Raw genomic sequence first — 25,526 nt, forward strand, 5'->3', positions numbered from 1 at the left:
CCCTGTCGATTTTGTCTATTCCTGTTACTATTTTGTATGTAGTGATCATATCACCTCTTTTTCTTCTGTCTTCTAGTTTTGGCATATTTAATGCTTCTAACCTCTCCTCGTAGCTCTTGCCCTTCAGTTCTGGGAGCCACTTAGTAGCATGTCTTTGCACCTTTTCCAGTTTGTTGATGTGCTTCTTAAGATATGGGCACCACACAACAGCTGCATATTCTAGCTTTGGCCTAACAAAAGTCATGAACAATTTCTTTAGTATATCGCCATCCATGTATTTAAATGCAATTCTGAAGTTAGAAAGCATAGCATAGGCTCCTTGCACAATATTCTTTATGTGGTCCTCAGGTGATAGTTTTCTATCTAGAACCACTCCTAGATCTCTTTCTTTATCAGAATTCTTTAAAGATTTCTCACATAATATATAGGTTGTGTGGGGTCTATGTTCTCCTATTCCACATTCCATAACATGACATTTATTAACATTAAATTCCATTTGCCAAGTGGTGCTCCATATACTTATTTTGTCCAGGTCTTTTTGAAGGGCATGACAGTCATCTAAATTTCTTATCCTTCCTATTATCTTAGCATCATCAGCAAACATGTTCATATAATTCTGTATACCAACTGGTAGATCATTTATGTACACAATAAACATCACTGGTGCAAGAACTGAACCCTGTGGTACTCCACTTGTGACATTTCTCCATTCTGATACATTGCCTCTGATTACTGCCCTCATTTTTCTATCAGTCAGAAAATTTTTCATCCATGATAGAAGCTTACCTGTCACCCCTCCAATATTTTCCAGTTTCCAGAACAACCTCTTATGTGGAACTCTGTCGAAAGCCTTTTTTAGGTCCAGATAGATGCAGTCAACCCAACCATCTCTTTCCTGTAATATCTCTGTGGCTCGATCATAGAAACTGAGTAAATTCGATACACAGGATCTTCCAGATCGAAAACCATACTGTCTGTCTGATATTATATCATTTCTCTCTAGGTGTTCTACCCATTTAGTTTTGATTAGTTTTTCCAATACTTTCACTATTACACTTGTTAATGATACAGGTCTATAATTGAGGGGGTCTTCCCTGCTGCCACTTTTGTAGATTGGAACTATGTTAGCCTGTTTCCACCCGTCTGCTACGATTCCTGTACACAGGGATGCCTGAAAGATCAGGTGAAGTGGAATGCTGAGCTCAGATGCACATTCTCTCAGAACCCATGGTGAAACGCCATCTGGGCCAGCTGCTTTGTTCTTACCGAGCTCCTTGAGCATTTTTTCCACTTCGTCTCTAGACACCTCTATGTGTTCTATGTTGTTCTCTGGAATTCTTATTGTATCTGGTTCCCTAAAGATTTCATTTTGTACAAACACACTTTGGAACTTTTCGTTTAGTGTTTCACACATTTCCTTTTCATCTTCCGTGAATCTATTTCCCATTTTCAACCTCTGAATATTATCCTTTACCTGCAATTTGTTGTTTATGAATTTATAGAATAGACCTGGTTCTGTTTTACATTTGTCCGCAATCCCTTTTTCAAAATTTCTTTCTGCCTCTCTCCTCACTGCCGTGTAGTTGTTTCTCGCATCTTTGTATCGCTGGTATGTTTGGGGGTTCGGCCTCTTCCTGTATTGATTCCATTTTTGTGTCTTTCGGTCTCTAGCCCTCTCGCAATTTCTATTGAACCAATCCTGTTTCCTAGTTCTGCATCTCTGTTTTGGTATAAATTTTTTTGTGCCTTTATCATATATTTCACAAAACTTGCCATACATCTCATTCACTTCCTTGCCTAGCATCAAGTCTGTCCAATTATACTCACTAAAAAAATTTCTAAGGTCACCATAATGTCCTCTCCTGAAGTCTGGTTTTTCAACTGCTTCAACCTCCTTATTTTCTTCCAGCTTATAACGCATTGCATACTTTATTCCCAAAAAGACATGGTCACTTTTACCCAAGGGAGGAAGGTACTGAATGTCAAATATCTCTTCCTCCTTCCTGGTAAATATCAAATCTAGCATGGAGGGAACGTCCCCTTCCCTCATCCTCGTAGCTTGTTTAACATGTTGATACAAGAATGTTTCCAGGATGAGGTCTACAAATTTACAGGTCCAAAAATCTTCTGTTTTAGCTTCATATGCTTCCCAGTCTATGGATTTCAAGTTGAAGTCACCGACTATCAACAGTCGTGATCTATCGTTATCCGCTCTCGCTATAATCTCTCTCATTATTGTTATAAGACCTTCACGTTTACTATCTAGCTCCTCCTTTGACCATGTGCTGCTTGGCGGTGGACTATATGCATTTATCATCATTAGTTTATCATCCTCATAGCAGATCTCTAGTGCTATTATGTCAACTTCTTGTGGATTGGCAGTCATTATTTCCTTCACCTTTAGGTGTTCTTTTACCAGCACAGCAACGCCACCGCCTTTCCTAATTTTTCTGTCCCGTCTCCAAATTGAGTAGCCCCTTGGGAATATGACCTCATTTAAAATTACATCTTCAAGTTTTGTCTCCGTGAGTGCAACAATGTCTGGTGTCTGCAGCTGTATTACATCACTTAACTCCAGTATCTTCGATCTCACTCCATCTATGTTGGCGTATGCAATCTTCAGGAACTTGTTCCCCCTCTCCTTATTCTTCACTCCCCCTCTCTCTATTGATTTTGTTGGTTTGCCTTTATGTACCACTTTACTGGTTTGCCTACCCCTATCACTTTGTAGAAAAAAGAATTTATTTCTTCTTCATTCCTGCTCTCATTTAAATGTTTTGCCTCGGCGAGGTTCAGTTTCAGCTTCTCTCTATCTTCTTTTGAAAGATCTCGTCTTAATGACCACCCTTTCCCATCCTCATCCCTTTGCAATTTTCTAGCATTCCTTAGTACTTCTTCCATCTGTTTGGCACCGTTTAGGGTGATCCTCAAAGGTCGATCTTTCCCTTTTACGTACCTGCCTATTCTCCTGTAGTCGCACACATTCTCTCTGTTTGTAAGACCTTCCACGAGGCCAACAATTTTATCTACTACTTTAGCTTCTTCTACAGCTCTTTCTGACCTAGATGTTATCGCCTTTTCTTTGCAGCCAAAAATGATCAGGGACTTACTCCGATCAACTGTGTTTTGCACCAACTTCGGGTTAGATGCCAATTCTTTCCTCACTTCTAGCCTAATGTTTGTTTTATCTTGGTTGCTGCAGTGTTTGACTTCCTTTACTGCTTCTTCTATTTTTTCCTTCTCCTTGGCCACTTGTGCATAAGTGAGTTGCATATCTTTCTTGCACTGTTCTATTCCCTGTGTAACTTCCTCCATCTGTGCTGACAAAAGCTGTTTCTCCTGTTGAATTTCCTTGCCTAACCTATTGTAGTCATTTATGTTTAAATTTACTTTAACTTCTTCCAAAGCTATTTTTAAGAGTTTATTTTCTTCTTCCATGGCTTTGCAATTTGTTTCCAATTGATTCTTATCCTTGCGCAAGTCTTTCACTAAACCCTCAAGACATAAAACTTTGCTATTCAAATGGTCATTACTTTCTTTCAATTTACTAATTATTTCTACATGAGAGTTCACTATAGTATCTAAATTTACCAACTTGTTATGTAGACTACTAATATCAATGCTTTCTTCATTGAATCCCTCAAAATCAAGCTCTGTTTTGTTTTTCCCCTTGCCAGTGGCCATCTTGAATGTTCTTCTCTGCACTGTAAACACTAGGGCAACTTTTTCTCATCCGATTTTTCACTTCCCTTAGCACTTTCCTGTTATCTCACCTATTTTTCAAGAGCACTATACCTTTATGTTCTCTGGGACACCACTCACTACCATCAACCTGTACTACAATACTTAGGATTGTTGAAATATGCTGGAGCTCCTCTGCTGCAAGTGTTGACCCTAGGGGTGTCACCTTTTTTGTGTATCGGTTCCTGTGCCTCTTGGGCTCTGTCATGTCTACATGTGACATTGTATGGGGGTCAGCCTCGTTACTTGTGTGAGGAGTCGCCACATTACTTCTTAGTGCTTTCCCGTTCCCATTCTGACACTCAAAAAAAAAAAAAAAAAAAAAAAAAAAATTGATTCTATCTGTGGCTCTTTTGGGTACTCAGTTTCCACCTGTGTCCCCTAGTGCGTGTGCCCTTGTGTTACATAGCCTGTCCTTCTCAACCCTGTCGATTCCCTTGGGTATCTTGTATGTGGTGATCAGGTCTCCCCTCACTTCCTCTTCCAGCGAAGTGTGGTTTCATTCCCGTCGTATCTCCTCATGACTTCGGTAGTGTACTTTTTCTTTCTGTAGGGGTTCTGTTCCCTTCTCTGTTGACTGGGCGCTGGGGGAGCAGCTTGCTCTGTTGCCTCTCGCTTGGTCCCGCTCTTGGTGGGCGCTTTGGGTTGTCTTCCGGCCTCTGCTGGCGTCGGAGGACGGCTTCTCCCCCTTGGGGGGGTTCCGAGCTGGCGGGGTGGGCTTCTTCCCTGCGCTTCGTCATTTCCTCTTCGTGGGTGCGTGGGGCGTGGTCGATCCGCCCCATCCTTCTGGGCTTCCCGTCTGCTCTTTGCAGTCATGAGCTTTTCCAGTCTGCAGTTCTTCTGGACTACTTCCGTCTGCACCCTGGATCCTCTGCCCTGCTCGGAGGACTGTTGTCTCCTGTTCGGATTCTGTTCGGGCCGGGTGCATGGATGGTGGACCTGGACCTCCAGGTCACTTCTTGGCACGTTCCTCTCCAGTTTTTCTGGGGCTAGCACGGTTGGTAATTACCTATGTGTACTTACCTAAGTGTAGTTACAGGATGAGAGCTACTCTCGTGGTGTCACGTCTTCCCAGCACTCTTTGTCATATAATGCTTTGATTATAATTGTCATATTGTCATATAATGATTGTCATATGTCATAAGAACATAAGAACATAAGAACAAAGGTAACTGCAGAAGGCCTATTGGCCCATACGAGGCAGCTCCTATTCTATAACCACCCAATCCCACTCATATACTTGTCCAACCCGTGCTTGAAACAATCGAGGGACCCACCTCCACAATGTTACGCGGCAATTGGTTCCACAAATCAACAACCCTGTTACTGAACCAGTATTTACCCAAGTCTTTCCTAAATCTAAACTTATCCAATTTATATCCATTGTTTCGTGTTCTGTCCTGTGTTGATACTTTTAATACCCTATTAATATCCCCCCGGTTATGTCCATTCATCCACTTGTAAACCTCTATCATGTCACCCCTAACTCTTCGCCTTTCCAGTGAATGCAACTTAAGCTTTGTTAATCTTTCTTCATATGAAAGATTTCTAATTTGGGGAATTAACTTAGTCATCCTACGCTGGACATGTCATAATATGTCTTAATATGATTGTCATACAATGCTTTGGTGGTGGGGCTTCAGGTTTGCTGTTTTTATTGCATTCCCTATTTTGTGAAGGGCACTTTGTATACTCTTTGCATCTTTACCGGATCTTAGTGCCCTGTCTGCGTCTGAGATACGGTGTCTGGCCTACCTCGACGACTGGCTGGAGTGGGCTCCCAGTCAGTCCGCTTGTCTGCTCGCCAGGGGATGGTTCTTTCCAGATCGCTGGGTTTGGTTTCCTGGTGATCTGGAGGTTTTACCTTCTGTTTCCGTCCCGGGTTCGGACCTGGGCCTTGTTTCAGGCTCTTGGGCCCCTCATTGTCTTCCCTCCAGAAGTGTTACTGTGGCTGTGGTCCCGCCTTTGGCTGTTCAGGAGGGGGTCCCGGGTTGCTCAGCGGTTGCTTGGGCGGTTGTGCGGGAGTTTGCACTTCGGCGTGCTTGTCTGCCCGCGGAGTCGGGTTTGGCTCCGGCGTCGGTTCCTACGGAGACTCCACTTCCGCCTCTTGCATTCCTTGGGTTCCTCTGGGGATCTGATGTTGGTGCTGCGTCACCAGCTTCCTCTTTGGGGTTTTCGGGGTTCCGTGCCTTGGCAGCTCCCCGAGCCTTCGCTCGATGTGTTCACGGACGGGTCGTCTCTCGGCTGGGGCTTTGTGACCAGTGCTCACCAGGTCGGCCGAGGTTGATGGAGTCTGTCTGTCCGTCGGGCTCACAGCCCGGTTCAGGTGTTCATGACTGTCTGGTTTGCGCTTCGGAGGGTTTGGGTCACTAGGTACTCTACCATTCAGCTCTGTTTGGACTGTTCTCTGGTGGTTCTTTCCGGAACCACAGGGGGTTTGGTTCACCGTGTGGTTCGTGTCCGGGGTGTGTCCTGCGTCCTGGTGGACGGCTGTCTCGGTTCATTCCTCTTCGTGGGTTGGCCAGTCGTCGCCGATTCGTTTTGTTGGCTCTGTTGGGCTTATGGACTCCTGGCTGTGGACGTCTTCGGGTCGGCGTGGTCTAGGCGTCGCCCGTTTTGTGGCGCCCTTCCCACCTGCGAGGACTTCACGGTGGAGGCTTTAGGCAGGCCTGGTCGAGGTGGGGGGTACCTGTACCTCTTCTCCCGGTCCAGCTGTTGCTTCGGGTTCTGGCTCGGTTGCAGCCCATTCCCACGAGAACAGTCCTTATGGTTCCATGGTGGCCGGCCCGGCCTTCTTTTCAGACGCTGCTTGATAGGTGTCCGTACCCGGGGCGTTTTTCCTGAGGCTTCGCCTCTTTCAGCAGGCCGAATCGGTCCTGTCCGTGACTGGTTCGGCCTTCTCTTTGGCTCTTCGCGTCTGGTATTTTGACGCAGGTATCGCCATCTCTATGGTGTTCAGGTGGCTTTGTTGACGGTGTCCCACCTGCGAGCTTCGTCTTGGAGACTGTATGACGTTTATTACGTTTTCTCGCGTTTTGTTTCCCCTCCGGCCTGCTCATGAGTCGCCTGAGCCATCCTGGTCCTTGTTCAGGGTGCCTTCTTCTCTTCCCCTCAGTTTGTGGTAGCCCCTTCGGTTTCAGTTTCCTCCTCTTTGGTACTGGTGGTAGCTTTATTGGTGTGCAGCCTTTCTCTGTCCTGGCGACGGTCGAGACGGCTGCTTTCCGGAGGGGTTCTTGGGGTTTTGGTACTTGTTTGGTTTGGCCGGGGGGTGCGTCCTGTGTTGTCCAGTTGTGCTTTTTGCTGTTGCCGGCGTACCGTGCCTGGGGATGCGCTGTGGTTGATCCGGTTCCTTCGTTCCCTGTTTTCAGGGCTCGGGTCTCCCGGGTCGTCCGCAGTGTTTTCCTTCTTCCTGCGGTCTGTCTTTGCGCCTGTGCTGTTCAGACGTTTGCAGCAATTGCTGCTGTGTTGGTGACGTCTCGGGCTCATTTCGGGCGCAGGGAATTGTGGGTCGCACAGGTTTTTGGCCGCCCATCCATATGTGCGTCTGTTCTTGGGCGTTCTTGTTGCCTTGGGTCGCAGGTTTGCGACCGGTTGTCTTGGCTTTGCGTTGCAGAGTTTGTGGCGGCCGCCTCCCGGGTTAGCCCTTTCTTTTCCTTCTCTTTGGGTATGAAGCTCCAGGGAGCCGTAGGGGCTCCCCACAGAAAACCAGCGTTGAATGTAATGAAACGCCATTTTCTGGGTGAGCCCCGGAGGCTCCCTGGAAACCCTCCCTCCCACCGGTCGGCGGTTTTTTCGCGTTGGTTGAAGCTTAGCTTCCGAACTGGAGCTTGGCAGCCGGCGCGGTAGGTCCGGGGCTCCCCCCTCCCCCTCCCGGGGTGGGGAGGGCTGCGCGGACGATCGGCGCGGCAGTAAAGTGTGATGTTTGCTTGTTTGCTTGTTTCCTTGGGATTGTAGGGAGTTTTCTACCTCTCTGTTCGGTTTTTGTTGTAGTTTCTTACCATGTGGGGTTTGTTTTGTTACGCCTACCTTTCTGGGTGCCTAACCCCGGTCGATGGCAGATAAGGAAAACCCCCAACCATATGGGGTTTTCCAGGGCCATTGCTCCCTGAAACCTCTCTGAAGGGGCCAGGTTCTGGCGCTGGTCCCTGGTAGGTCTGAACTCCTTAGCTAATGTCCCGGTCTAACATAACATACATTAGCCCGATAAGCTCCAGGGAGCCTCCGGGGCTCACCCAGAAAATGGCGTTTCATTACATTCAACGCTGGTTTATTTCTTATGGGAAAAATCGCTTCGACTTACGATCCGTCTCTGGGAACGGATTAGCATCGTAAGTCGAGGCCCCCATTGTACAGCTTAAATCATCGACAAATATTGCATTAAAAGAGTTACTTTGAACATGCATGCTCTTCGTTCCACAGAATGCCTTCAAGCTTCACGATAAGGACGGCTCTGGCCTCTTGTGCTCCTTTGAACTTCGACAAGCACTCAACTCCGCCGGGTATCGCTTGAACAACCACATTTGCAATGCTCTCATGCTACGCTACGGTGACAAAGAAGGGAGGATTTCCTTTGATGACTTCATCATGTGCTCTGTCAAGCTCAAAACCATGATGGGTATGTGTCCAAGTTGGTGGAATGTTTATCACAATTATTTATGTATATGGGAACAAAGTGTACAAAAAAATGAAATTAATAAAGGTTTGTGGTATAATAACTGATATAATACTGAAATATTAAGACAACCATGAAAGCATTTTATAGTACACTGGATAATTCAAATTAAATTTTGCTGTCAAAGAAAGTAGACCAATTAGCACAATTCAAAGTATACAGTAATTGTTAAATGTTTTCTCATTAATCATTAATATTTTATATAATGTAACACTGATATAAATGTCTTTTGAAGCAACACTTAGTCATGACTTTACTGTAAATTCTTCTGTCTTGTGATTGTGTACAAAACAAAACAAAAAATTAGTTTGCTGTAAGATGCTTGACTTTAATTTTAAGATAAATTACCTAAATTTTTAAGATAATTACCTTAAGCAATTTTTCACAAACTGGTATAAACTGGGTTAGCCACTAAGGCTACACAAGTGTCTTAAAAAATGTAATGTTCATGATTAACATTATAACTGTCTTAAATATAGACAAAATAAATGTTAATACCAGCACCATTGACAGCTCATAAATAAAAAGATTTGATCCAAATTCATTATTTGTGAGCTGTTCCCCCTCGGGTGTTCCTCAAGGTGACATCACTTGAAGGTGGCATCACCGGAGGGTTAGAATAGTGAGGGTCAGGGTGGCACTCACCTAGGGCATCAGGGAGTGTGTGTCAAACACCTGACTGCATCAGGGCATCAGGGAGTGTGTCAAACACCTGACTGCATCAGGGAGTGTGTCAAACACCTGACTGCACCAGGGCATCAGGGAGTGTGTCAAACACCTGACTGCATCAGGGAGTGTGTCAAACACCTGACTGCACCAGGGCATCAGGGAATGTGTCAAGCACCTGTGTTGGGTCATGCAGTGCCACAGAAAACTGCAGTCCAGTTCACAGTACTTAGTTTACTCATGAAAACTATTAAGTGACTCCAGTAACCTCTCATGTTTGTGCCATGCATTTATGTACATATTTAAAATGACATTTTGCAGTTAATTCATTCAAAGTATAAACTTGAAAAAGCAACAATAAATTTAAGTAAGAACTGACATAACCTAATATAGTCTATGGCTAATATAACCTAACCCTGGGCTGATCTAGGCCTAATCTAATCCTACATTAGGCTAAGTCTATATTAGTTTGGGTTTATATATCCCCCTTTACAATTTTGGATTTTGATTTAACAGTATTTTGGTTTATTTTTGTATTGAATTGGTTACAGTAGTTACAAAATGGACTTTTAAATATGCACATGTCAGTATAGATGAAACGTGAGGATGGATTGTTTCCAAGTTGCACTTGACGTCACAAAGTAGTATTCTCACCCACGAAGAGTTTACCCATCAGGCTGCTACCCCTGGCCAGCACCGACACAATCACCTGTTCAACATTTATACCTGTACCTGGATTGGGTTCTGGGAGTTTTTCTACTCCCCAAGCCTGGCCCGAGGCCAGGCTTGACTTGTGAGAGCTTGGTCCAACAGGCTGTTGGTTGGAGCGGCCTCGCAGGCCCACATATCCACCACAGCCCGGTTGGTCCGGCATGTCTTGAAGAAAACTATCTAGTTTTCTCTTGAAGGCATCCACATTGGTTCTGACAATTTTTCTTATACTTGCTGGGAGGATGTTGAACAACCACGGACTTCTGATGTTCACACAGTGTTCTCTGATTGTGCCCATGGCACCTCTACTCTTCACTGGTTCTATTCTGCATTCCCTTCCATATTGTTCACTCCAGTACTGTATGTTGTTATTTTACTGTGTAGGTTTGGAACCTGGTCCTCCAGTATTTTCCACATGTATATCATTTGATATTTCTCTCGTCTCCTTTCTAGGGAGTACATTTGGAGAGCTCTGAGATGCTCTCAATAATTTAGGTGCTTTATCATGTCTATGCTGTATATGTTCTCTGTATTCCCTCTATTTCAGCAAGCTCTCCAGCTCTGAAGGGGGAAGTGAGTATCGAGCAGTACTCAATATGGTACAGCACAAGTGATTTGAATTGTACAACCATTGAGGTGGGATCCCTGGATTTGAAGGTTTTCGTAATCCATCCTATCATATCCCTGGATGATGCAATATTTGCTTGGTTATGCTCCCTAAACGTTAGGTTGTCATACATCATTATTCCAAATCCTTTACACACTGCTGTCCTACTATGGTCACATTTGATTGTGTTTTGTACCCTGTATCATGTTTAAGGTCCTCATTTTTACTGTACCTGAGTACCTGCAATTTATCACTGTTAAACATCATGTTATTTTCTGCTCCCCAGTCAAAAACCTTATTAATATCTGCTTGTAGTTTTCAATGTCTTCAGCAAAGGTATTTTCATGCTGATTTGCGTGTCATCTGCAAAGGATGATACGAAGTTGTGACTTTTATTTTTGTCTAGGTATGATATGAGAATAAGGAAAAGCAGTGGTGCAAGGACTGTACCCTGAGGTACAGAGCTGTTAACTACACTTGGACTCTCTTTTATTTGGTTAACTGTTACTCCTTTTGTTGTGTTCAACAGACAATTGAATATCTACCCTCCTACTTTACCCATTGACTTGATTTTTGTGTGCTACAGTATCACTCCTTGGTCACCTTTATCAAATGTCTTTGCAAAGTCAATGTATACCACATCTGCATTCTGTTTTTCTTGTAATGCATCAGTGATTTCTGCTGTGTATCAGCCTGCTTCCTTTGCTACTTTTGCCTTAGCCTGCTTGGTGTCTTGTTCTCTTTTTATTTTGAGTTATTCTGATGTTCCAAGCTGTTAGCCTGCTGGTGCCATCCCCTTCATCACCATAATTTGCCATTTGCTGTTCCTCTGTCAGTCACCCCCAACTGTTTATGCACCGAGACCATTTTCCTTGCAATTCACACCAGTTGGTGTTCACAGTGGCATCTTTCACTGCTCCACCCACATACTGCTGTTGCATTTACTTACTGCCAGCTGCCCATTCTGCTGTTTTGTGTTTTTTTTTTTTTTTTTTTGGCCAACCCGTGGTGTTGCCAAGCTTGGCCTGAGGCTAGGTTTCGGCTTTGATGGTTGTGGAACTGGCGAGGCAGCATCAGGGGGGCTACCTTTTCTGGAAATGTGGCAGAAGTTAGGAATCTTCTTTTCCTTACTACTTCCCTTGTCATTTGAGTTAGGCCTGGGGTTTTGCCTTACCAGGATTCCTGGGTTACCCTTTTAAAAATTTGGGCTTAAACAGGGTTGAAGACTTGTGTTGTGATTACTGTCACCCTCTCCCGCCTCATGTTTGAAGTGTAGTTCCTGCTCCTAAGGGCTTGTTGCTCCATCCACACACATACCTGTTCTGGTACAAGCTGGATGCACCTTCTGCTACCTCCATGGGTACAGTTCCATGTCTTTATTTATGGCATTGTTCTGAACCGCTTCAAGAACTTTTTTTTTCTTGAACACTTTTTTATGCTGTATACAGTAGTTGATTTCAAGAAAAGTGGCCTTTTCATTTATTTATACTGTAATTCATTGTATGTAGTTTCTCAAATAATTATTATAATATTATAATGTTTTTAACAAAACAATTATTTATTCTTACATGAACTATAGTAAAGGCTGACATTGCACATTCAGAATTAGCCATCATCAATATAAGGAAAACCTAAATTTAAATACAGTACTAGGTTTGTTCTAACTTGTGAAATATGCTTCAATCATCAGTTACACAGATATGATTTTTTTTTAGTTTATTATAGCTTTTTATGATAAAGTAAAGACCAAGTTTAGTTAGGGCAGAACAAATTTGAAATGATCAAATGACTTATTCGTGTTTTAAAATTAAATTAAACTGGTAAACTTGAGCTCATTTTGGGTGGCTGAAGTAATGTATTTGTTATTCACTCTCGTGAAGATATCCCATATTTGTAGCCATGATTTTTCTCCTGTCATTCATGCCAATATTTGATCATCATAAATATGTGCATCACAGTGTTGTATGATAAGTTTCCTTAGGTATAACTAACTGCCCTCCCTCCTTGCTCCTCCACTTTTGATTCCATTTATGAAATGCACGACGTGTGTTTGTGTGTGTGTCTTCCCCAAGCCTGATATTTTGAAACACAAAGAGTGTGTCTCATGTTGAGCACAGTGTGACGCTTTAGCCACGTAACCATTCCTCACCCTGTGTGTCATTACCACCACCCACAGGCGTTGAAGGTGATCCAGAGAAACTGCAAGAACTCTATGATGAACTAATGGCTGAAAATGAAGCCAGAGCAGAGCAGGAGGAGCAAGAACAGGAAGAAGAAACTGAGGAATAAAAACTAGCACAAAGTCTAAATGGAAAATGTAAAATATTAATTTAGCATGCAATGAAGTCAGGGATTAAGAGGCGGTTTTAAATAGTAATATTTGTAAATTATTTATGTTAAACTAACAATTCCAAATCATGTAGGAAGAAATACAATTTCAGTAACGAAAGCCTCTAAATCATTGGTCTTAACATTGCTTTCGAGTGCTCTGGTGGTGGTGGCCGCAGCTTTCTATGCATCACAGTTGAGAAACATGCACCAGACTTGTCTTCTTTATAATTGTACATTTACAGGCTATTTAGAAGCTGTTTGCTGGAATGCAGGGTCTTTACCACAGCTTTTTGGATATCCGACTTAATTTTTAGTGAATATGTTACGCAAGAATGAATTGTAATTCACTAACTGTGTGTTTCACCTCTCCTTCCCCCCTTCACTCACTCACTAACACTGCATATGATCCCATCTTCACAGTTTGTGCTTAGTAACAATAGTGTATTAGTTAGAGAGTTGCGTACTAAACATTGTTACCAAGCTGCACTGTATCATTACAGTAACAGAATTAACACAAGGCATGAAATTTGTTATACTGTACTTCAAGAGGTACTTTAATCATGTTTAACTATTATTTGCCGTTTATTAGAATTCATTTTTGTTTTATTTATGCCACTCGTGCAACTTTTTTTTCCTATGTTTTGCATGGTCATAGGAAATTAAATCTGAGAATAACTTATCAATAACACCAAATATTAATGCATGATCTTTGTACTAACTACTGTACCACCATTATATTATTTTACAATGTAAGATGTAGTGTTTGATAGACTTGCAAGCAATGAAAAATGCATTGGAGTGACATAATGATGAATTTTAATTTTTGTAACTACTGTATTTTGTTTCATTTTGCTTCATGAAATTTCCTCAGACTTATAGGTTTGATCGACTTAGTCATCAGTTTGAATTAATATGACTTACGTAACACAAATAGTATGAATAGCCTAATAATTTTACCTTTTTTCAGTTAGGAAGAGATATAACCTCTAGCAAATAGTAATATATATTTTTCTTGTTACAGAGATTTTCCAAGAGAGGGATCCAGAGAAGACCTTAAGTGCCACCTTCACGTTAGAGGAATGGATCGAGAATACTATGTATTCTTAAAGACAGAACATTGTTGCTTGTGACGGTCTAGTGTCTCCAAATTTTGCCATATGACAGCAGACACTGGCACCAAGCAGACACTGATCGTTGCCAGTCAACAGCTGTACAGAATGCTACTGCACACTTACTTTTAACTGTAGGAAATATTGGTTGTAAATCCGTCTTAATTATTTATATGCAAAACTGCCATTCAATTTAACAATAAGCAAACTCCAATTGTGATGTTATTGTATTTTAATTAAAAACATATTTTAGCCATAAATATCCATACTTGTTGAATCTCAATAAATCTACATTTAGTAACATTTAAATAAGACCATAACATGTTTGGCTTGAAATGTGATTAGTCAAGAGATCCCAGAAAAACATAGAAACAACTGTATTAAAAACTGTTTTCAATCTAATATGGATGCTCTCAAATGGTCGAAAAAACGCACAAATTTTAATCAAAGATTCAGGTATAATCTTCATGTGTGTATTTAAAGTGGCTGCCCTATACTATGTTTATCACGGATCCTGGAGCGGGTTAAGCTACTACTTTAAGCTTCTGATGCAAGTATTAGGTTCATAGTCATCAGATCAAATGTTTTTCCTCAAGCTAAGGAATAAAAGGAACTAAGGCTAAGGTAGTGATGTTTGTGACCACACTATGAATAAATCTGCGATGCTTACACTGTCAGTATCTTTGAATAACTTACATATGTCAGTATTTTATAATTACTGCACTTAGTTGTTACTATCTTACTGTAGTTAATTCTACATGACCACTTTTTATTAAAGAGGGTATTAGTGCATGTTTTGTAATATTTTTGTATAGATTTTAGCGGTTTATTTGTTTAAGGCTGTTGCTTGAGTGGTCTTGAATGCTTTTAGATTAAGTGTATCTTTCACGGAGATGTAAATAGTACTAATATTTACACATGTATTGTCAATGGATTGAGAACACACTAAATCCATCCATTTCTAAAGCATCCATCATCAGTGTTACTGCTCGTTCATGCTACATTATCGTTAAAAATGTTTAAAAGATGTTCTTTATTTTAGATACGGTGCAGTGTCCACAGATTCACAACTTGTTATGGTGCTATATATTTTTTAGCTAAAATGTTTTCATGAAAGTAACTTATAAGCATATAGAAGCTGTCAAGACTTCTTTTATATACTGTATTGAATTAGGTAGAGCATAATTTCCTTTGAAATATTTGACTTTTAGATCGAATCTTGATTTTAAAATAAATATCAGCAGGTACATAATATTTGAAAATATTCTCTTATCAATCATGACACAAAACAAATGTTTGGATTAGTATTGAACTGCGTTAACTTTTATATCTATATACTTAAGCATCTGTAGCTCTCAAAACTGATAGTTTAAAATGGTTGGCAAATATGTTTGGATATGAAAGATATTAATTTCTTGCCATCTGTGGTTATTACTTCAAGAGTACTGTTGTGCGGTGGATATTGTGAAGCCATCTGCACGCATTACAAATATCTTTAACCATACAATTACGAGTCCTCATTATGAGTAAATATGCAGATATTTATTACAGTAATACACATTGTATTAAATATATATATGTATGTATCTTTTTGATGATTAAATTGAAATTTTATTTTTAAATCTATCAGTAATGCAACACTGTAGAACACACTACTTTAGATTACATGATTTAATTTTGCCAACCTCTTTACTTATATGTTGCTTACTTATTTTGTATTTTCATCAAATTTACAAATATATATATATATATATATATATATATATATATATATATATATATATATATATATATATATATATATATTAAAAAATATATATATAATATTGCTATCTGATTTTTATCATTCAATTGTTTCTTGAAAAGTAGCATTTACCATAGAGAACTAAATTTTTTTGTTTGGTTCACAACAATAATAACAATGTATATCAGGATAATTCTTAACAAAAATACACCTTATGCAATTGAAAATTGAGTTTAGATACCTCCAGTAACCTCAATCCTCAAGTAGGATTGAGGACCCCAATCCTCAAGTAGAGATATATCCTCAAGTAGACTGAGTATATCCTAACTTCAAGTAGAGATATATCAGAAAAGGAAGTTGACTGACCTCAATTACCTTCTTTCATTAACCATTCAACTGCATGTCACATCCAGGGATGTATTAAAGTACTGGACAGGATTTAAAATTCCCGCGAGTACACTGGGCTTGCATCCACTTCCTCAAGCCTCCAGTAAACATACAGTACTCCATCCTGGAAAAAATCAAGGACACCCTTGCTGGGTATGAGGGCCTCGGTACTAAGACAACAACCATGAGCAATGCATGCAGCTGCTCACAGCATTACTTAACACTTTCTCATTCCGATTATGCTAAAACAACCATTATTATTCACACTGTCCACTCAGACGGCTGAGTGGACAGCGCTCGGGACTTGTAATACTAGGGACTGGGGATCAATTTCCGGCGATGGCGGAAACAAATGGGCAGGTTTATTTCCTGATGCCCTGTTACATACCCTATTACGATGATGCCCCTGTTCACCTAGGAGTTATACAGCTGCTACGGGCTGCTTCCTGGGTGTGTGTGTGTGGGGGGGGGTCTGTTGATTGCTTGACAGTCAAGACACGGGCCAAAAGAGCTAGAGCTCATCCCCCACAAGCACAACTAGGTGAATACAAAATATTCTTATACTGTATTTATTGCTGTTGTGTATAATAATCTATTATAAACATTTTTATTTTGCATCTGCTCTCTAAAGTATTCATTTGTAAACATTTTAACACCAATTTATAGTTACAATATAACCCAACAAATAACTGAGAAAAGATGAAGGGATTGTAAATATATTTATGCACTCCTCACTGGAACCTATCAAGCACCCTATGTTTACATTCAGGAACGTGTGGAGAGGAGCATAAACTATTATAAATATACTTTTTTTTGGCATCTATTCTCCAGACAATGTAATTTTTAAGTTTGACACCAAATATGTACTTATAAACCAACAAATAATTGAGAGAAATTCCCATTGTTTGTAATGTTTGTAAAAACAAATTCCCATTGCCAAGTGATCCATGAGTGTCACTGAAAGCCCAGAAAGGTTATGCTCAGGAATGCACGGACAGGCCAGGCCAGGCCAGGCCAGACCAAAGTTTTAATGACAACGAAGTAACTACAATTATTTATTGATGATGGTGAAACAGTCTTTATCACTGTCGGGGTCTTCTATGTACAAGGTTCAGATACCAATGAACCAGATGCAGGTCATGTTCACAGAATGAGACATACAGCCTCAGTTTGGTGCATCTACGTATCATCCAATGGCACTTCATGTTCCTTTAGGAAGTAAGTAATTCTCAAAAGAAGGCACCAAGATAGGAAGACTATGAAGTCTGTGTCGTTGGGTCTGTAAAAGGTGCTAATTATCACTCGGGATGCCAATACGAAAACAATAGGACACAAGATGAGTGATATCAAAGGTATCGGATTCACCATGAATTCTATTGAGGGACAAATGACCCTGAGGGGACATTACAAAAGCAAACCACACAATCTTCCTGAAAATCAGGACATTCTACAAGGAGTTGCATGACTAGGTTTGATATTACAGTTCAGAGAATGAGCAAGATAGCATTCCATTTAGTGATCATGAGTTAAGCATGTGGGGTCAATACAAAACCTAGCCAGGGCCATTTCCCACCATCTATTACGGTGGTAGGAGGAAGGCCAAGGAAATAGGTTATCTTTAAGAGTGAACAGTTTGTTACTTGTAACACCAGACTAACAACCCTGTCAACAGTCGTAAATTGAGGAATGAATGACTGGCAAGAAATCTAAATAAGAAATCACTTTTTGGGAAGTAGGACAAATACAAATGTTCTCATTAACAGCAGTGTCCACACACTCATACAAGGCAACATCAATATGGCTGGGAACCCAGCAAAATTCAACTGCCATCTGTCAATTCAAAGGGTCATCTGCTAGAGATACGAAACAGTCAATATTGGATTTCAACTACCACAGGATGCAAAGGGCTAAATGACTCCAGAGCCATGAGGGCACTGAGAGTCGACTACAACTCCCATCAACAAACTGGAAAAGGTGCGCAGACATGCCACTAAGTGACTCCCAGAACTAAAGGACAAGAGCTATGAGGAGAGATTAGAGGCATTAAATATGCCAAAACTAGAAGATTGAAGAAAATGAGGCAATATGAGGCTGCCCGAAACGCTTTGCGTAATAGTGGCTTTAGGCATTGTATGTACTAGCTCTATCTATAAAGCCAACAAACTTTGTAAAATCTCTTTATGTATGTACCTTTACCTAAATAAAAATTATTATTATTATATGATCACTACATACAGGAATTTATAGTAACAGGAATTTATAAGATTGATAGTGAAGATTTTCCGAGACCTGGAGCTTAAAGAACAAGAGGTCATAACAACAGAGGTCAGAACAAGAGGTGGAGCTTTAAACTAATTAAACAAAGATGCCAAAGAAATATAATAAAATTCACTTTCGCAAACAGCGTGGTAGACAGTGAGTTAGGTGAGAAGGTGGTAGAGGCCAAAACCGTTAGTAATTTCAGAGCGTTATATGACAGAGTGCCGGGAAGATGGGACACTACGAGCGTAGCTTTCATCCTATAACTTCATTTAGGTAATTACACTTAAGTAATTACAACATAGCATGAGGTAATTACAACATAGCATGTAGCTACGTTGTGGTTGCACCTACAGAATGCTCATTTATTTATTTATTATTTATTTACAAGAAGGTATATTGGGGGTTAAGAGAGTACAGTACATAGCAATGATGATTTTACATTCTTGTAAAGCCTCTAGCACGCATTGCATTTCGGGCAAGTTTGTAATCTAACAGATAATTTTAAGTAGATAATCTACAGCAAATTTGACAAATAATGTTTACAGGTATGTTGTAAGAAATTTTGACACAATAAACAAAGATTAGATTAATACACAATAATGAATACACTATAATGACAAAGACTAGTAGGTACATTACGGTAAAATTGGAGGGTTATCAATTGTTTCATTGTAGCACAATTTAAGGAGCATTTCAAGGAATAATGCAGTAGCATATGCACTCAACATAACCATGATATCAGGTACATAGGTACAAATATTGGAGGATTGGGTAGCACTAGATGCAATGCGAGTTTAATGCACTAGGTAGGAAACTATGAAGATGAAATAAGGTATTTTTTAGTTTAGTATAAGGCAAAAGTTGGACAGCTTTTCAAATCCTTAGGGAGTGCGTTCCATAGACCAGGTCCCTTTATTTGCATAGAGTGTTTACACAGAATCAGTTTGACTCTGGGGATATCAAAGATATATTTATTTCTGGTTTGATGATTATGTGTTCTATTACAGCTGTCCAGGAAGAGTTCAGAGCAGGGTTTGCACTTAAGAAAAGGGTTTTATAAATCTAATTGTCATAAGAGAATGTATGGAGTGAATTTATGTTTAGCATGTTTAGAAATTTAAACAAGGGGGCTGAGTGTTGTCTAAAAGCAGAGTTTGTTATTGTTCTGATGGCAGATTTTTGCTGGGTGATGATGGACTTGAGGTAGTTTGCAGTGGTTAAACCCCATGCACAGACTCCATAAGTAAGATAGGGATAGATTAATGCATAGTATAGTGAGAGGTGAGCAGAGTTAGGTACATACTGTAACGCAGTGGCGCCTCGATTAATGAGTTTAATCCGTTCCGGCACAGAGCTCGTCATGTGGAAAACTCATCTTGTGAAACAACAACAAAACTGTCGTCAGTGGTGTCCGAGAACCAGCGGGAACGCTCGTTAATTGAGGGAAAGCTCGTCAGTCGAGACATTTTCTGCGAGTGGCTTGCTCATTGCTCGAAATGCTCGTAACTGGAGCCGCTCGTCACTCGAGGTTCCACTGTATCAGATTTTAAAGAGTATACCAACTGTTGAAGAGACTTTCATAATTATGTGTTGTACTGTATATGGGTGCTGAAGCTGAGTCTCTTGTCTAAGTATAGGCCAAGGCACTTTCCATCATATTTATAGCTGATGTTAACATTGTCTATCTGAAGCTGAATTGCATTTGTTGATTTGCTTCCAAATAAGATATAGTAGGTCTTTTCTATGTTCAGTGTGAGTTTGTTGGTCGACATCCATAAACGGACTTTTTTAATTCATTATTTACAACATTATTTAAAGTGTGTGGGTTGGGGTCTGAGTAGATGAGGGTAGTATCGTCAGCAAACAATATAGGTTTAAGAATGTTGGAGACATTAACCACTAACGTGGTGTAGCGGTAAGACACTCACCTGGCGTTCCGCGAGTGCTTTGTCATGGGTTCATATCCTGGCCGGGGAGGATTTACTGGGCACAAGTCCTTAACTGTAGCCTCTATTTAACTCAACAGTAAAATGGGTACTTGGTTGTAAAAATGATTCTTCGCGGCGGGGATCGTATTCCAGGGACCTGCCCGAAACGCTACGCGTACTAGTGGCTGTACAAGAATGTAACAACTCTTGTATATATCTCAAAAAAATAAAAAATAATTGTTTGTCTGCCAGATTGCCTCCTTTATGAACTGGCATTACTTTTGCTTTTTTAAGGATATACTATAGACTAATAGCTCCAGCATCAAACATCATAAAAATCTTTGAAAGACTGCCAAGAAACAAGATCCAAACACATGGAATCACAACATCTACATAACCCCAGACAACATAGGTTCAGAACAGGTTGCTCCTGCCTTTTACAATTGCTAGACTGATACTAACTTTATGCTAGAATGATACTAACCTTAGGTGCCATGGAAGACGAGCAAAACGTTGATGTAATAATGTACACAGATTTCACAAAAGCCTTAAAAAAGAATTTGACCATGATATTATGCACACAAAATGTGCATAAAAGGAACTACTGTACTGGCAAAGTAGGGAGATGGATCTTTAACTTCCCCATGAATAGAATCCAGAGTGTAATAGTCAATAAAGTAAAATTCAGGTCTTCCACCATGAAAAGCTCAGTCCCCCAAGATACTGTGCTTGCTCCAGTTCTTTTTCTAATCTTCATATCAGACAAAGACAAGGATACAAACTAATGTACTGCATTATCCTTTGCACATGGCACTAGGATTTTCAAGATAGTAGACAATACCTGTATAAAGGACACAGCAAACCATTAATCCAATGTTAATCAAGACTTTCAATGGGCAAGAGATCGTTTAATGAGGATAAGTTCCAGGTACTGCATTATGGAAAACATGAAAATATCAAAACTGAAACCACATATAAAACGTAGTCAAGCAACACTATTAAAAAAAAAATAGTGTTGACTGTAATGAAACTCCCTTTTCTGGACGAGCCTCAGAGGCTCCCTGAGGCTATGCGAACTGATATGTGCTATATTAGTTTGGAGTCATCAGTCACAGGAGTCCATTTGCCTACGATGGGACCATGAGCCAGAACCTGGCCCCCTCAGAGGCACGCAGGGAGCAATGGCCTATGAGCACTTTACGTTTAAAGTACGTCATAAGTGCCATACTGCCATAATTGCACCAAGAAAGATAGGCAAAACAAAAACAGACCACAATCTGTTGAAAATTGCGACCTATGTCCAAAAAAAGCACAAGAACTCCCCCAGGAAGAAAACAAATAAGCAACACTTAATTCATCCAACTAGCACTTCTGCTCGTTAGCCCCACCAGAAGGAGGGGGAGGGGCAGAATGGCTACAAGAGCAGCATACTTCACCTCATCATGGGCACAAGTGATATCTCGAACAAGGATATCACAGGATACGAACAGTGTGATGACAAATGATGCAGATGCAAGGAAAGTTGTACAGGAACCAGAGTTAGAATAAAACCAAATTAACTAGTGTATGAAGTACCTGCACTTCTGTATTGGGCACCCTTGTTCCATGACAAGGTCATTATGCTGTCTGTTACATTGCTGTCTTCTTTTATGTGCTAGCCATATGCTGTATTGTGACTAGCAATTTTTGTCAACTACTATTCAAGCTGTCATTGCAATCAATCTTATATTGTTTCTGCTGTATTGTGCCTACCAATTTGTTGTCAACTACCATTTTAAGCTGTCATTGCAATCAATCTTAGCTACCTATGTGCTTTAATATACTGTACCTACAATTTTCTCTCATCTTTTTTTTTTTTTTTCATTCCATGTAATCTGTTATCATTTTTTTTGTCTATAAATTTTTGCAAGTATTTACCTCCTTAAAATTTTCTTAGATTAAGGACCTGCCTGAAACGCTGCGCGTGCTAGTGGCTTTACAAGACTGTAATTACCATATTTGTATCCTCACATTCCTTATGTACATTCTTGTATATGCATAAATAAATAAAATAAATAAAAAATTTAAAGCAGAGAAAAATTCGGGGATACTGGTGCCTCTGGGTTAATGTGATCATTATGTGCACACAGTTGGTGCAGGAATGCTGAGCTGCCCCAATCCTGGAAAACCGGGCATGCTGAAGGACATGCGAAAAATATATTATTGAACAATATGCACGATGTACCCAAAAAACATTATGAATCAATTGGGGTGGTATCACAAGGGATGTGTGATCATCCAAGGAAAACTTAACATTGCTGTCATGCATGCTCTCGAGTGGGGAGGGGCACAAAATTTATTTTTAACTAAACAAGGACATAGTACATGGGAACTGCCCAAACTATACATGTGGAAGAACTGGTACCAAGCACTGTGAACAACAGGAAGTCAAGTCAAACTCCAAACCAGAAATAATATTTGACTGGGGATATTTTTTATATCCCCAGTCAAGCTACAGTAAATCTGAGCAAACACTACATGCAGATAAAAGGACCCAGTCTATGGAACTCGCTTCCTAATCCATTAAAAAATTGTCCAACCTATGCCCTATTAAAAAGTAAAACCAAAAAGTACCTAATTTCATCCTCAATTTCCTACCTTGTGCTTCAAACTCATACTGTATCCAGGCCTCAGGGAGTAGAACTACTCCAGAGACCCTCTCCAGGTATCTTACCTTATCTGTTAGATTAAATGTAAGAACACTAATGTTATATACTCTCACAAACCTAATGTACCTTCTTGAAAATAAATTAATAAATATAATAAAAATAAATAAATAAAGCTGGAACAAGATGAAACAGCGGCCGCACTTGTGGGAGATGGGAAAAGGTCTACACTGCTCGAGGGACAAAGTTACAAATCATACCAGTAAAAACCTTTTATCTTGTTGCCGTGGAAGTGATGATAGGGACACCTCACAATGTAGTGTAAACTACACGACTCTCAGATCAAGAAGTCAAAGGCTTGCATCCATCTTATGCGCTGGGGATATTGCCATAAAGTTAGGACCCACCCAGGGTGTTAAGTGTTCTCCGCGGTGGCACAAGAGGCATTACCAGACGCCCACCCTTTGTAAATGTTTAACCAGGAATCCCAACTCCTAAGCCAAGAAAGTTGTTGTTATAGATTCAGCTACTCGGAACAAGTTCCAAGTAGCACGGGCTACGGTGAGTCCGTAACTTGCCTGACACAGGAGCGGGGCAAGTAGCACGGGCTATGGTGAGCCCGTAGTAGACTTACCGGGTCCGTCTAATTACCACAAGCTACCACAAGCTACACAAGCTTCAGAAAGCTTCCTGGCAATACGTTAGTAATGAATAAATATGATATGTTAAGTTAGGCTGACCTAACCTAACCTATCCTAACCTATCCTAACCTAACCTAACCTAACTTAATTAAACCAAACCTAACCTAACCTAACCGAAGCTTGGATCGTCGACTTGATTTGGCATCACCAGCATTTTATTTTCGTCTAATTTCTTTATAAAAAGATACTTTTTCAGATTAAAATTATGTTTTTTCGTGTTGTACATTCAGCACCAACATTATAATGAGCAAATATATCATATTTATTCATTACTAACGTATTGCCATGAAGCTTTGTGAAGCTTGTGTAGCTTGTGGTAATTAGACGGACCGTGATTACAATTAATTGACGGACCCTGTAATTACAGGGTCCGTCTAATTACCAAAAACTAGCACATGCTACACACGCTTCAGAAAACTTCCTGGCAATACGTTAGTAATGAATAAATATGATATATTTACTCATTATGATATATTTAAATAAATATTTGAATAAATATTTTAAAAATAAATATTTATATAAATATTTAAATAAATATTTTGAATAAATATGATATATTTACTCATTACAATGTGGTGCTGAACATACAACATGAAAAAACATAATTTTAATCCGAAAAAGTATCTTTTTATAACGAAATTAGACGAAAATAAAGAGCAGGTGACGCCAAATCAAGTCGACGATCCAAGCGTCAATGTTGTGGAGCGACTTATCCAAGACAGATTGTTGCCTGGAGAGTTTGCTGGCATGTCAGCCTCTTGTACACACGTCGTCACAAATTGAAATAATGGTATAAACTACAATAATGCGTAGTTACAATAATATTTAGCATAAATAGCCAGAAAATATTGAAATTGTATTGAAAAATAGGTTGTATGTGTGGTATGGCTGGATTTTAAATTGCAATACTGTACTAGCAATATTTTGGAATTTAGGGCTTTGGCAGGTCGGCAGTGCCATGGGCTTATAACCCTATGGGTGAAAAGTGAATTCTGTTTTCTGACTTACATTGGGGCTTGTTGAGCTTGAATGCAGTATATGTGAAATTATCATGGAGAGACACCAGTCTCCGTGGTGTAGTGGTAAGACTACACCTGTAGTGGCCTGGCGTTCTGCGAGCGCTATGTCATGGGTTCGTATCCTGGCCGGGGAGGATTTACTGGGCACAAATCCTTAACTGTAGCCTCTGTTTAACTCAACAGTAAAATGTGTACTGGGTTGTAACAACGATTCTTTGTGGGGATCGTATTCCAGGGACCATAGGATTAAGGACTTGCCCGAAACGCTACGCGTACTAGTGGCTGTACAAGAATGTAACAACTCTTGTATATTTCTCAAAAAAAAAAAAATATGGAAAAGCTGATGGAGCAAAGGATCCCAGAGTATGTACCGAGGTGGGTTTGGGCGTGTTGAATGAATGGATAATAGTAGCAAGTAAAAAAATAAATACAGTAGTAGATAATAGATAAGCAAGTGTGTGTTGGTGTGAATTTGAGGTCTTGAGATGTTGGGATATCTTGAGGTCATCTTGAGATGATTTCGGGGCTTATCATCCCCGCGGCCTGGTCCTCGACCAGGCCTCCTTTTTGTTACACACCCCCAGGAAGCAGCCCGTAGCAGCTGTCTAACTCCCAGGTACCTATTTACTGCTAGGTAACAGGGGCATCAGGGTGAAAGAAACATTTTTCCCATTTGTGTCCATCTCCACCGGGGATAGAACCCGGAGCCTGAGGACTACAAATCGGAAGCGCTGTCCACCCAGCTGTCAGGCGCCCTGACAGGATAGGAGAATCATTTCTTGTTTTCATTCTACTCATTATGCTCAATTAGTATTAAGCTTGTCATTTAAGTTTATCATGCCCGAAACGCTTTGCGTAATAGTGGCTTTAGGCATTGTATGTACTAGCTCTACCTATAAGTCAACCAATCTTTGTAAAAATTTATTGTATGTATGTACCTTACCTAAATAAAAATTATTATTATTTTTATTATTATTAATAGGACCAAGATGATAGTGGGGCA

The 25,526-nt window shown here is 40.3% G+C and overlaps 1 protein-coding gene and 1 pseudogene across 5 annotated transcripts in view; both read left to right on the top strand.

Annotated features, from left to right (window-relative positions):
* Positions 1–15,808, top strand: part of LOC123749573 (calpain-A) — a 267,048-nt gene extending 251,240 nt beyond the window's left edge. For 4 of the 5 annotated variants that reach the window (XM_069303392.1, XM_069303393.1, XM_069303395.1 and 1 more), the window contains 3 exons: positions 8,161–8,356; positions 12,574–12,714; positions 13,750–15,808. In XM_069303392.1, coding sequence (XP_069159493.1) covers positions 8,161–8,356; positions 12,574–12,686 — 309 coding nt within the window. In that variant the 3' untranslated portion in view covers positions 12,687–12,714; positions 13,750–15,808. The remainder of the gene's footprint in view (positions 1–8,160; positions 8,357–12,573; positions 12,715–13,749) is intronic. The other variant, XM_069303394.1, reaches the window with a different exon arrangement.
* A 7,421-nt stretch (positions 15,809–23,229) lies between these two features.
* Positions 23,230–25,526, top strand: part of LOC138349641 (ATP-dependent RNA helicase Ddx1-like) — a 30,892-nt pseudogene continuing 28,595 nt past the window's right edge.

Source organism: Procambarus clarkii, chromosome 50, assembly GCF_040958095.1.
Source record: "Procambarus clarkii isolate CNS0578487 chromosome 50, FALCON_Pclarkii_2.0, whole genome shotgun sequence".
Classification (NCBI taxonomy): Eukaryota; Metazoa; Arthropoda; class Malacostraca; order Decapoda; family Cambaridae; genus Procambarus; species Procambarus clarkii.